At 47.3% G+C, this 14,008-nt stretch overlaps 1 protein-coding gene across 1 annotated transcript; it reads right to left on the minus strand.

Annotated features, from left to right (window-relative positions):
• Positions 1-273: 273 nt before the first annotated feature.
• Positions 274-11,883, minus strand: LOC102572378 (protein PET117 homolog, mitochondrial). The gene is made up of 2 exons (XM_006260922.4): positions 11,685-11,883; positions 274-425 (listed from the first exon to the last, which is right to left on the minus strand). Exons 1-2 carry the CDS (start codon positions 11,778-11,780, stop codon positions 276-278), a joined length of 246 nt encoding a protein of 81 aa, XP_006260984.1. The 5' UTR covers positions 11,781-11,883; the 3' UTR covers positions 274-275.
• Positions 11,884-14,008: the final 2,125 nt, after the last annotated feature.

Here is a 14,008-nt window from a genome sequence, read left to right on the forward strand (position 1 = left end):
GATAGTTTACATTACCAGGTGCCCCCCCTCCCAATGTTTAAAGTATCAGCCACATTGGATAAGCCAGCCAAGTCCCCCGCACACATGAAGATACTGAAGCCAGAAGGACCTTCTGTTTGCATTTACTAATGCCTGTAATTTTCTGTGTGGGATTAAAATTAATCTAGAAGAGATGGACTTTCAGCGACAACCTGCGTATATGGAAACACCAAGGCACAAGCAGGCGCAATCTCTTCCGCGTGTCTTCAGTGAAAACTAATACTCCCGTTCTACATCTAGGATTGCTGGGGTCCTCTGTCCAGAGCCTGCCTGTCTCTTTCTGCTTCCAGATGCTTGGTCAAAATAATCTGATCTTCTAAAAGGCGAATGTTCTCTTGTTTGCGACTTTGCCTCTCGAGGTCTCTGAGTACACCTTCACGCAGTCTCTGAAAACACAAAACATGGCTCATCGCAATGCAGCCTGTGCTATATGTGATTAATCTCCATTTGTACTCCAATCCCTGTTGCAGGATGGATAATCACTTAACAGTTGCAAATCTTTAGTTCTCCCTCAGTGACTTGAGTTGTACCTAAATATAGGATCTGAGAGGTAGATGTTGATAAGCTGCTGGTAAGGGGCCAAAACCACTCTCTGTTGACTTAGCTGTATGGTTTTAATGAGGGGAACCTGGTGAGCAACTATCAACATTGTATATGGATAATTCCTGCAGCAGTGGTTCTCAACCTTTTTTTAAACTCAGGACACCCCTCATTAGATTCAAGGCACTCCTGGGAAAACACTCTTAGTTTTCACTCATCTCTTAACTATGGGAAAAAAAAAAGCAATTTTTTATTGCAAAGAACTCAGACAGACCACAACAGGTCACCATGCTGTTGACACTATAGATCCCTATTTGAAAACTTTGGGTTTATCTTGTGAATCATGTGTAGATGTTTGCATATCTAATAGTGCTGACATAGTGTGACACCCCCATGGCACTCTTAAAATATATTGTGGCACCCTAGTTTAGAATCGCTGTTTTACAGCAGGGGTCAGAAATCTTTGTAAGTTGGGGGCCAGAACAACCCAGCTCCAGTCTGGGGCAGACCAGGTGGTTTTGGCAGAGAATCAGCAAGTGGGGTGAGGTAGGGCGGCAGGCACTGCTGCTGCTTCTCTAGTCCCTAGCCCTGGCTGGGGCACAAGCGCAGCTTCCAGCTGATGGGGAACTGTGCCAGGGCCAGACAGCTGGGAGATGTGTGTACCATCACAGCTCCATCCCCCTCCTTCCACCTCTCCCCAGCTGCAGCACAAGCACAGCTTCCAGTCAGTGGAAACTGAGGTAGGGGAGCTGAGCAGCTGAAAACTGCACAACTCCAGCTCAGCTACACACTGACTGGAAGTGGCACCCATACTGCAGCTACGGGGGGCTGGGAGAAGTGGCCACAAGATGGACACAGCTTCCAGCTGACCAACTGTAATGCACCTCCTGGCTGCCACGGGCCAAGGCAAAACCCACTATTTCTGCAGGCCAGATCCTCTGGCTCTAGCCACTCATTGCCAATCCCTGATCTTTAGCATTACAGGAAGAGCCCTTACTCTATAGAAGATCGTGACTTCTACTCCCTGCCTTTACCAAAATTAAACTCTGTCCCAAATTTCTCTCTTTGTGCTCCTTTGCTTGAGTAGAACTTGGTGGTGACCTGGAAGGATTTTAAGAGGACTTGTGCCATCTTCCACTTCTTTGTGATGTACAAAACACAGACTGAAATGGTTGCTTCCTGCTTGTTTCTTACCCTTAAGACACCTGAATCTAACGTCTCCTCTGATTTTGTTGGTGACCCAGAATGTGCTTATTGTAAGGTCTTGAAAAAATAACACGGGTCATTTCTCTAACAATACTTATTAAAATTAATCAGACATTAACACAGACTACACAGTGGCTGTCTTTGTAAAAATTAAGCAAGATTACTAGTCTTGAAAGAGAAGAGTTTCCTTTGGCTTGGTTACTTTGTGCATTTGACAACACTGTGGTCCTAACCCTATGGCGAAATTTGAGCAGAGTCCCTCACACCCTAGTAGAGCCTCCTACGCAACCTCAGTGGGGATCCACCTTCACAGTTCACTGCACTTTGTGCACAGTTAGTGTCACCGTTTTCGCTACACATGGTCAATCAGGCCTCAACCCAGATGCTGGATCTATAAGGATAGATCTGAAGGCTGAATTGGAGTCTTTGTGAGTGTCTCCTGTTGCTCGTGTGTGTTTGTACCACAATAAGGGAGAGAAAGGCATATTTAAACTAAGAAAATAAAACTACAAAACCATAAAACATGGTGGAGGCATTGAGCAGCAGATGTAATATCTGACACTGACACCAACCCTTTTGTAAATGAACAGATTTCAAGCAAACTTACTACAATATTACAATATTGTATTTGATGAAAGAAACATATAAAACAACAGTAGAAAAGTCAATACTGGCCTCCACATGGATCCTGCTGCATAATAATGGTCATGTTTTGCTCCTACTAAAGTCTTAATCTGAAGAAAGGCTTACACCCCTGCCGAATGTATTAACGCGGCAGTTCTCAATCTCGGTATACTCAAGGCGCCCCTTGGAAAACGCCGGCTCTTAGCTTTCACTCAGCTTGTGAACTATGGAAAAATAAGAATCAATTACTCTGCTGCAAAGAACTCAGACCTCAGCAGGTCAGAATGTTGTTGACACCATGGATTCTTATTTGAAATCTCTGGGTACTGCAGGGAGGTATCCACACACCTAACAGTGCTAATACTGTGCAGCACTCCATGATGCCCTGAAAAGGATTTCACAGCACCCACAGGGTGCCCTGACTGAGAAACACTGTACTAACTTTTATGAATGCTGATGTGCTTGGGATCCAGGTTTTGCCTGATCAGGATCCAAATGCATTCGTATGTACTTAAACTGGTTGGCTGAACACAAGGGAGAAAAAAGCATGACAAATTATTTAACGAAATGACAAAAAATGTTGAACAATTTATTTCAGAAATATTGTCTAATCCCATACAGAGCTAATTAATGCTAAAAATAGGTAAATCACTTATTTGAAATCTAACTATAAAGTCATCAAGTTATCAAAAAATGTATTATTTAATCACTTCTAAAAGAAAGTTTTTATTTTTCATCCAGAATCCACCTAATTATACATTTCACAGGAAAATATTTTTTCCATGAAAATTATCAAGAAAAAAAAATACTTTATGCAAAAAGTACTTTAATTTAAAAGAAATACAAAGGCTAGGAATATTTTATCCACTTTTCTCAAAACCTCTCTGGCAATTAATCTGATGACAAAGGTGCTTTCCCATGAGTTTCAATCAAGTTAATACAAGTTACAACTTACTACTATTTAATGGTAGACCTGGCAAACTAATTACTTTAATAGAATTAGCTAATCAAAATCTAGAAAAGGTATGGAGATTATAGAACAAGTGAACAACTGAGGCTAGAAACATGTTTGCTTCCTGCTTTATCCCACAGAATTCAGATGATTAGAATCTATCAGACTGCAAGTTCATTAATTTCAGAGCTCTGAAAGTATATACCACATTTATTCAAATCAAGTCTTTGCCCCATTCAACATGGGGGAAAAAAAGGCTTATCTAGGATTTGAGTACTTCCTCGGCACAGGTGGCTAGTGCAACACCAGCTCTGGTGGCATAAGCTAGAGGCTAGAGTCGGAGGCAAGTGTAAGACAACCCTCCAATAATTATATATTATACATGGAAAGTTATAACAAATTTATAATTCTCCATGCCCAGATGCTAATTATTTGGGGGGGAGGGGTAAGGGGGCTGTCTTAAATCTGAAGTTGTCTTGCATTTGAGTAAATATGGTAGTTTTTATCATTTGTCACTAAGAGCTACCAAATATCACTAGTTGATTTGGAGTATGTGCATACAGATTTGGGCCTTCTCTTTACACAGGAACTTGCACCATTTTTTTTTAATTCATTCATTTAAATATATACAAACTGAAATTATAACTGGCTTTTACTAACTTAATTTATTAAGGCTAGAAGTTGATTAATGTAAATGGATATAAACCAGACCTCACTAAACACAAGAGCATCCATATTTAGGGTTTGCAGTGGCTAAACTGAATTGATTTAGTTAAATTTGGGCACTGACAACGCACCAGACATCACTCTCAGAGGATCTGGGTTTGAGAGGCTAGTTTTAAATATCCTGCACAGTATGGGAGCTGGGGCAGAAACGGATATATGGCTATGTAAGATTTTGCTCTTCCCCTAACATTAGGACATCTGTTTGAATCTTTGGAGGTTCTATCCATTCCCAATGAGGTCCTGCTCATACCTAAACCATCTCCCAAGCCCTGCCCCCTTCCACCTTGCACTCAGCTCTTTCAGCCTCCTCCCAAGGTTTCTGTCCCCCAGCAGAAGCAAATACGTGGGTGCCATGAAGCCTGAGGCTATCAGACCCTGGATTTGTAAAGAAGAATCTCAGCTCTTCCTTACAGAAAGAAATTTCTGAATAGAGCCTTGAAAATACAAAGGATTATAAACAGATTGTTATGGAAGAAAAAGCCCGTGGGTTATACATCTGCAACAGGAGACAGAAGAACATTCATTCTGCCTCTAGTCTTCAGAACAGCTATCTGCACACTGGTGTGAACAATCTGGATGGGAAATGGTTCTATCTCCAAAAAACCGATGGGGATAAAATACTCTTTCATCAGCCCCTAAAAAAATGCTCATGTTACCCTGGTCACCCAAAGACCTGAAACAGGTCCGCCTAGCTGACCAACAGACTCATCTGACCCCTCCACCTCTGGAGGGTTTTACAGGCTCCATCAAATCTGGCAATACTGCACGTTCTCTGCCAGCTGAATAACTGTTACATTTCTAACGCTGTGGGGTTCTCGCATCCAGAAGTGGTTTTGGATGACCTGCCCCGAGAAACCCAACACCATGCTGGGTATAGAACAGAAATACTGCTCAACTCCACAAGGACCTTCCAAGTTCTGAGAGAGAGGGGAGGGCTGAGATATTCTCAGCCTTTGGTCAACTGGACATGCCTACTACAGCAACTGCAGCAGGGGGTCTGGAAATTTATTGGATTTATTACAGAGGAAACAGTGATGAGGCAGCTGCTTGGAGTCAGGATAAGATCCCTAGCCTTTTCCTAAGCTTAAAAAAAGATATGAGCCAACTCAAAAGCACTAATTGTATGAATGCAACCGGTTAATACTTCCTCTTTTACCAAAGAGAAAATACACACTGGCCGCATCTACATGAGATGCTGACTGTGCAGTAGCATCGCATGACAGAAAGTGTAATGTGATGCTACTGTCTCAGGCTACTGAGCAGTCAGCTTCATGAAAAAGCTTTGTGGCGGTACTACCGCGCAGCAAGTTCACTTACTACAGTCATTTAGTACTTGTCCTTTAGTACTTGTTTATACAAGTACTAAATGACTGCACAGTCAGCGTCTTGCATAGACATAGCCAGTATATACAAGAAAGACCAAAGATACAGTTGCAAAGCTAAACCCTCCAAAGTTAGGTGAAGCCAAACTTACACCTTCATGAAGGTGCTACCTTCATTTGGTTCCATATAGGTCTTATGATTGGGGTCTACCCAACTCAAGGAGGTAGCCAGATTTCATGGGCAGATTGTGGGGCTGGCGGCTATTTTCAAGGGCTTATCATGGCCGCCACCTGCCCTTCCCCCCACCGTGCCTCTGACTGGCAAGGGGTCCTGGTGGCCCTGCCCTGTCACTGATTGGTGGAGGGCTGTCCATCATATGGCCCCACCCCTCACTGCTGATTGTTGGAGAGGGGTGGGGCTGAACAACAGACAGCCCTCTCAGCCAATTAGCAACAAGAGGCAGTGCAGCAGCCATCTTGCTTGCTCACCTTCAGGCCAGCAGCTTCCTTCCACCTTTCCCCCGGGCGGGCTGCGCAGCTGGAATGACTGCTTGCTCCCACCAGGGAGCCAGCATTTTATTTTTTAGTACATCCTCCCCCAAACAGATTTCACAGAGATAGCCCAGTTTCACATTTTTCGCAAAATCCATGCAATCGAGATTTGGGTAGGTCCCTATTTATGATAGACTTTCACTGTAAGATCATGTACTATTTTTTCCACAGGACCCTTCTCTCATTCAGTGCACAGAACTCAAGTTCAGAAGTGTCCACTTTGAGACAACTTGTCTTTATTTTTCAGTCAGCAATACTTAGTACTTTATATGTTCAAAGCACAGCTCCCATTGGTTTTTGTGAAGATCTGAACGTTCAGCACATCTCAATTCAAAGTCCAGGGTAGGAAGCCTCAGAAAATCAGGGAACTCAAGTGTGAAAAGCCTGGTAAATCACTTAGAGCCATACATGCATGGCGGCAGGAGGTGTGATTGTGTGGATCACACAGTAGATTTTATCATGCCTTATTGCCGGTGCAGGAGGAGCCAATCCTGAGCTCCTCCTGCAATGGCAAAAAGCAAGCTCCCTCAGCTTGGAGGCCAGATCAGCTGACAGACCCAGCCACTGGGACAAATCATGCTCCCACAGCTAGGAGCCCCAACTGCTGATCTGGAGTCTCTGTAGCCAGGAGACTGCAGCTGCTGTGATCTTCCAGCCACAGGCATTTATGGGCCCGGTGCAGCTCCCAGACTCTGGGGTAGACATGGCTCCCCCATCCCCTAGGAGCTCCAATCAGCTGATGGTACTCCCAGCCACAGGGGCCCCTGGCCATACATTCAACTAATGCCATGATGGGACGCAACTACAAAGTTATCCAACATATTTTCTGGAATAACTTTGTAGCTTATTCCTCTTTTATCATGCCATTGATTGAATGTGTGGCTAGGTGACCACTGAAGGTGGTTAATCACACCTTAAGTATAACATGTACATGGTGCCTTAGACCTAGAATCACACAGCAACTCCACGCCAGAAGCAGGCACAGATTCTAGTTCTCCAGGACAATATTATACTGCCTTAACCAGTGATTCTAGGTCTCAGGACCCCATCCTTCCTCTTCCTGCAATGCCCTGCCCCATTCACTACAAACTTTCTAGTTTCTACAATAAATGCAGCTAGGGGCCTTACAGACAGCCGCCTCTTTCCCCATGTAACCCTAATTCACCCCACTACCCCAAGGCTTGGATGAGGCAGGATTCTGTGGGGAAAAAAAATACCGTCATCAGTGAATTAAAGACTGCACCAAAATGAATGTGTGCAAGGGGGCTGAACCAAGTTTGTAAAAATAATCCCCTCATGGCATCTCACTGATATCCACAGGACTCATCAGCTGGGTGAGAAGCCATGAGTCTACCATATAACTTTTGCCATGTATGCTAATGGAGTAACTGAGAGTCATCCTCTGAGTGGACTGGCCATTAAATAGGAATGAAGCATAAGCCTTGCCATCAGCTTCATGTTTATTTGCTTAGAGCAAAAGAACGTGGTGCCCCAGGGATTTTAGTTTCCATTTCAAATTCTGAAGGAGAAACATCTCTAAGTGGTCAGAAACACTTAGGCCCTGTCACTCCTCACCTTTTGCCTCTATCATTATTTTAATACCCCCCTCCCACACCACCCAATTTGACTTCTCATTACAGGCCAAGTCTGCCTTCCCTCTAGGTTCTACATTAAAATCCTAGTCCATCTCAATCCCCAGCTACTTCTCCCCGCCCCAAATCCCTGCACCAGTCCTTTTCTTTAAATCTGCTTTTCCGGCCACCCCATCTCCCAACACCAGTTCTTGTGAAAAATCATTCAGGTTTCTCCTTTATGCTGCTTAGCCACAAAGCAAAGGAAGGGCCCAGAGTGCAAGACATTGCCCCAGCTCTCATTTCTGGCACCACCCCAACCCCCAGGAGACAGGAGCAGTGAGCGTTCTGCTTCACCTAAGCATCCCTAAGACAGAGCATGCTCCCTCCAAAAATAATCTTCAAAGGCTTTAGCTGCCTAGCAAGTCTATGCTGTGCATGTGCAAACTCAGATTTTCTTTTATGGTTTTATAATTTAGCCAAAATGGAAGAGGTTTCACAAGAAGAGCAGAAAGGCTTTTTCATGACACAAAAGCCACCCACTGGTCAGCTTCTCAAGCAAATGTAAGATTTTTTTTCACATGGGCAAAGCAAGGCATTTTCTTTGAGCTGAAACTTCCCAAAAATTTAGCCCAAGGCAGAGACTTTAAAATTTATAATTTATGTCTGAACAATTAAGTTAGGCAAATCTGAAAGCAACTGAAAAGAGGTCTGAATAATGAGAAGAGTCTGAAGACCTTACCTAGAGACCTGCCAACCTATAAAAAAAACTGTTTATTTCTGAGCCAAGACATGTTTAGTTGCCCTATACTCAAAGACTTAGCATCATCTCAAATGAAAGTTCATAAATTGTGGGAAACTACCGCTATCTTTACAATAGGGGACTACGAGCAGAACTTTCAAGTTATAATTACAAGACAAAAAGTCTGGCAGTGTCACTGTGTTGCTATACCAGTGATTCTCAAACAGGGTGCCACAGCAATTCTTGGAAAGGTGTCATGAGGTGTGAGGAGATAAGCAGAGAGGCAAAGGCTCCAACAGTCTGACTGGTCACTCACCCCACTCCTCACCACTTCCCCTGCCTGGCCCCTCTGCAAGGGGGTAAGCACTGTAATAAATTAATTTTGGAAATTTTTGGCCAGCATTGAGAGGGTCCAGAGGAGGGCCACTCCTCACATGATCAGGGGGCCGCAGGGCAGGCCCTATGAAGAGAGGCTACGGGACCTGAACCTGTTCAGCCTCCACAAGAGAAGGCTGAGAGGGGATCTGGTGGCCGTCTATAATTACCAGGGGGGACCTGCGGGGAACGGAAGAGTCCCTGTTCCCCCAGGCACTACCAGAAGTAACTAGGAATAATGGCCACAAGTTGATTGAGAGTAGGTCCAGTCTAGACATAAGGAGGCACTACTTCACTGTCATGGTGGCTAGGATCTGGAACCAACTTCCAAGGGAAGTGGTGCTTGCTCATACCCTGGGGGTCTTCAAAAGGAAGCTAGACAATCACCTAGCCGGGGTCATTTGACCCCAGCATTCTTTCCTGCCCATGGAGGTTTCCTCTCCTCAAATAGGCTTGCCCAGGAAGGATGCTCTGGCTAGGGGGACTCCCTTGTGGGGCCAACTTCCTGTCCCCCATCCGCTCATGTCTCCAGGCAGAGGTTCTCTGGGCAGTATCCACTGGCTCTTTGGACTTGTTTGAGGTTAGCAGACACTAACTGATGTGCTCTGCTTAGTATCTCCCCTTGAAGCACCTGTTATTAACCTACAACCCTTGCTTCCATCCCCGTTTTCACTTTAATTGCCCCACGTATTCAGTTGTGTCCCCAGCAGTCTTCCTAATTAAGGGAGGCTTAAAGTTCTCCTGGTGGGTCTGGACCCACTGAGCCACAGCACAAAAAGGCCTGCCCCTCATTCACTCATGTCTCCATACAGTTTCACTGGGCAGTATCCACCGACTCCTTGGTCTCATTTAAGGTCCAGTGGGCACTGTCCAGTGTGCTCTGTTCAGTATCCCCCTCCTTGATGCACTTGTTTTAAACCTTTGACATTCATTACCATCTGTGTCTTCTTCTTTAGTTGTCCCACTAAGTAATCACTTGATATGGATTTAGTGGTCCCCATATTAAGTAGGTCTTTTAGCTTAAAACGGTGGGCATTGGCCCACATTCACAATGCACATAAAATAGGCCTGTCTCAAGCCTTAGCTAATCTAGCCATCTACCTAACTAGGCAGGACGCTTGAGCTGGGGGGACCCCCAGTGACTGCAAGGCTGTCTTCCTGTCCCTCATCCACTTACATCTCCAGGCAGAACTTCACTGGGTGGCAGTCACTGGCTCCTCAGACATATTCAAGGGCCAGGGGGTGTTGGTGGGGTAGAATTTAGATTACAGATTTGTATAAGATGGTTTGGATAGAGATGATCCTGCCTCCGGCTGGGGGTTGGATTAGATGAGGTCCCTTCCAACCCGACAACTCTATGTTCTGGGACTCTCTGCTTGGTGTCTCCTCTTGGAGCATTTGTTATAAACCCTCAGTTCTGCCCCTGTAATTGCTTTAGCTGTCTCAAGAACTCTGTTGGTGCACACTTAATAGCCCCCTCTAAGGATCAAGGGGGCTAACAGTTTTTGTGTGGGCTCATGCCCACATCTCTGTGTGCATCAAACAGGCTTGTCTCACAGGCCCTACCTAAGCTAGCTATCTATCTGACCAAGGCGGCAGCTCTGGCTGGAGGGACCCCAGTGACTCTGGGACTGTCTTCTTGTCCCTCATCCACTCACATCTTCAGGCAGAACTTCACTGGGTAGCATCCACTGACTCCATGGATTCCTAGAGCCAATGGTCGCTGGTCACGAGCATGCTCTGCTTGCTGTGCTCCCTTGAAGTACTTGTGATTAACCTATGACCCCCACTCCTGTACCTGTTTTCTTCTTTAGTTGTCCCCAATAATCATTTGATTTGCACTCAGCAGCCCCTCAGATTAAGGGGAGCTTGTAGCTACACTTGGTGAGCAACAGCCCATGCTCCCAATGCACATCAAATAGACTTTGTCAACTTCCTCCTAGGCCTTGCTAAGTTCTGACCAGGAGGACCCCCAAGGACAGAGTTTCACTGAGCACTGTCCATTTGCTCCTTGGACTAGTTTGAGGGCCAGTGGAAACTGTCTGGTGTGCTCTGCTCAGTGTCCCCCCTCAGCACCCTTGTTATAAACCTCCGACCTTCACTTCCGTCCCTATTTTATCATTTGTCCCAAGGAATCAGTGACATGCCTACTGTGGCCCCCTCACCAAGAGGGGCTTATATTTTGAAGTTGTGAGCCTATGCCTATGATTCCCCAAAGGCCCAACCAGGAAGGAGGCTCTGACCAGGATGACCCCAGGGGACTGTGGGGCCATTTTCCTGTCCCTGGTCCACTTATGTCTCCAGGCAGAGTTTCACTGGGCAGTGTCCACCGGCTCCTTGGACTCATCTAAGGGCCAGTGGGCACTGTCTGGCATGCTCTGCTTGGTGCCCCTCCTTGGCACGCTTGTTTTGAACCTCTAACTTTCCCTTCCATTCCTGCTTTGTTTTTTACTTGTCCCATAAATTCACCTGCCAACAAACAGCCCCCTTGCCTAACAGGGGAAGGGGATACCTGCTGATCCGTGGGCATAAGGCCCGTGTTCCTGATACATGTCAAATAGGCCAAGCAGAGCTTCACTGAGTGGCATGCACTAGCTCCTCAGACTCCTCCAAGGGCCCAGGGGCACGGGCTGGCATGCTCTGCTCAGTGCCACACCTGCCACACGTTTGAGACACTTGCCCCTGCTTTCACACACGCTGCCCCACAAAATCACTGATTAATAACTTGCCCCGAGCCCCTCCTGCAGGCGCATGGAGAGCTGGCAGCTTCCAAGCGGGCTGAGACCCTGGGAAGCAAGAGACACCCGCCTGCACCGCTCAGGGCAGGTGGCAGAGGGGAACCCTTGCCCCACATGCGCTTCACGGGAGCAGAGTTAAGGGGATGCAGCAGGGAGGGGCAGAGCGAGGCGATCCAGGGGGCGGGGCCGTGCCAGGGGGCGGGGCTCTGGGCGGTGAGCGAGCAACCGTCAATTGCGGGTGGGCGGGGCCCGGCCTCTCCCTCCCTTCCCCCCCGGGCCGCGGCGCATGACACCGACCTCGCGGTCGCGTTGCTGCTGCAGGTGCACGGCGACCACCGTCCCGACCGAGAGCAGCAGCGTGACACCCAGCACCGCCTTGGAGCCCGCCGACATGCCCGCCCCGCCCCCACGCACGCGTGCGGCGGTGCGGAGGACGAGCACTAGCGGCGCTGCGCAGGGGCCCGGCAACGCACGCGCCCGCCTGCCGCGGGGGGAGGAGTTGTTGTGCGAGCCGCCGCCAGGCCCGAGCAGTGGAGCGCCGAGCGCATCGATGGCGCCTCGCCGCCTGCCAGCCCGCACGAGCCGAGCGCCGCGCCGGGGATTGGAGTGCGGCGGCGGGGGCCTGGCGCGCGGGGGATGCTGGGAGGCAGGTGTGCTTCCCGCCTGGCCTTGGCATGGTCTCGCACTGCGTTGCCACGTGGCCCACGTTTGTGTTTGCACAATCATTTCTGCCTTTGGGCAATGTGCAGTCCATCATAGTAAAAGTGTGCAGAATGTACCTTTTTTTGAGGCAGCAAAATCTAGGTCACTCTCACAGAGTCTTAACTGACTTCTGGGTTTGGCTTTTTTTAATTTTTTGTATCCCAGGTCAAATTAGCCAAATCAGTTCTGAAGCCTCTCGATTGGGCAAAACTCAGTCATTCAAACACCATACATGGTATTATGACCTGCAACTCTCCTCCATCCCAGGCTTTTCAGCTGGGGACTTCAGATACCTCCAAATCCATTGGCAGACATCCTATGTGCAGGCCCAACCCTGGGGGCTTGGGATTCAGATGCCCCCAAGTCTCACTTGCCCTCAATGGCCACAGGAGCAAGCTAGGGAGGTGTCTCCCATTTCCATAAAGTAGGCATATGGCCAAGAACTTTCCACTGGGAGTCTGTATCCAGGGATCGAATTACAGGAGAGTTCAAGGGAGCTCACCCCCCTCATAAGATTTGAAAATCATAACCCTGGGGGGGCAGGTCTCCAGTTTTATTAGAGCATTGTGATGGGCAGCCCAGGTTTTTTTGAAGACCCCCCCCCCAAGAATCAAAGTCTAATTCAAACCATGTCTGTACCCGACTCATAAGGTGTCCTGTCCACACAACACTGTTTCAAATCCATCACAGTCAGGGCGACAGACCAGATTTAATTTTGTTAGAAAATGTTAAGAGTCATGAGACAAAAATGGCAAAGCTATAAGGGAAATACAGAGTGCCCGAGCGAGGGACTGAAAATACAGTGTTAGCCAACTATGCCCAGGGGTGGGGAGTAGGAGAAGGGGAGGAAGGAGGTTGCGATGCTGAGAGAGAAAGTAGATGGATGCACACAAACCCATGCAATAGTCTGCAGTGGTAGAGGGGGTAGGTTGAAGGAGTTACTCAGTCCTATCATGGGGGTCCTTGACAGGTGGAGTGGTCCGTGGTTGGAGAGTAGCTCTCAGAGTCCATCAGGTGCAGAGGGGGCTTCAGGAGGTCCCTTCTGGGTCTGGTCTGGTGGCTGTCGGTCTGAGAAGCAACTTTTGGATTTGCTGTCAGCACTTTCTTATGACAGCTTGCCTCAAAATGAAGAATTCCACTTTGATGACCCAGTTCTCACCCACACATGCTGCCTTACAGTGAGCAATATGAAGTAAATAAGAAAGACTTATTTGCATGCTTATTTTAAACTTTTTTCAGTGTGCAATAGTTTTACAGTAAATACAATAATTTTGAGCCTCCAATACAATAATTTCATATTTAAGACCTGGCAATGCTGGTCTTATAAGTGTAATAGTCATAGAGAAGCAGGGCTGGAAGGGACCACAGCAGGTCATCTAGTCCAGTGGTTCTCAACCTTTTGTGTAGCAGGACCAAGATCAATGGCCAGTCCTGCCCCAGTGCCCCTCACTCCAGACCTGCTGGCCCCCACCTCCAGGCCTCCAGTGTATGGGGCAGTGGCGGGAAGAAGGGCAGGGAGGGCATGGGGGGCCCCAAGCAGCCCCTTGTAAGCTGGAAGCCTGCAAGGGAAAAGCCACAGGTTCCCACATTTTTCTCCTTTAAAAGAGAATGCATTTTTAAAGTTTGTTCGTGACCCTGTCATATATTCTTGCAACCCACTTTTGGGTCGTGACCCACAGGTTGAGAAATGCTGAAATCCAACCCCCTGCCTGAGGCAGGACCATCCCTGTCCAAACCATCCCATACAAATCCATAAATCTAAACTACTTCATAAAACTACTATCAACCTTGATGCAACACAAACCTAACACCCTAACCTGCCACAGGTAAAGCAGGGGAACCACGGCAGCCAATGTCCTGCTTCTATGAAAAGTTAGTGTACACTGAAGAGGTCCCAGAGAGAGGGCCACAAGAAGCAG

Source organism: Alligator mississippiensis, chromosome 1 (genome assembly GCF_030867095.1).
Source record: "Alligator mississippiensis isolate rAllMis1 chromosome 1, rAllMis1, whole genome shotgun sequence".
NCBI lineage: Eukaryota > Metazoa > Chordata > Crocodylia > Alligatoridae > Alligator > Alligator mississippiensis.

Excerpts from the sequence above, each read along its gene's own strand:
- LOC102572378 (XM_006260922.4), bottom strand. The coding sequence starts at position 11,780 with ATGTCGGCGGGCTCCAAGGCGGTGCTGGGTGTCACGCTGCTGCTCTCG. Across the intron at positions 426-11,684 it reads AGCAGCAACGCGACCGCGAG|AGACTGCGTGAAGGTGTACT; the intron begins GTCGGTGTCATG and ends TTGTGTTTTCAG.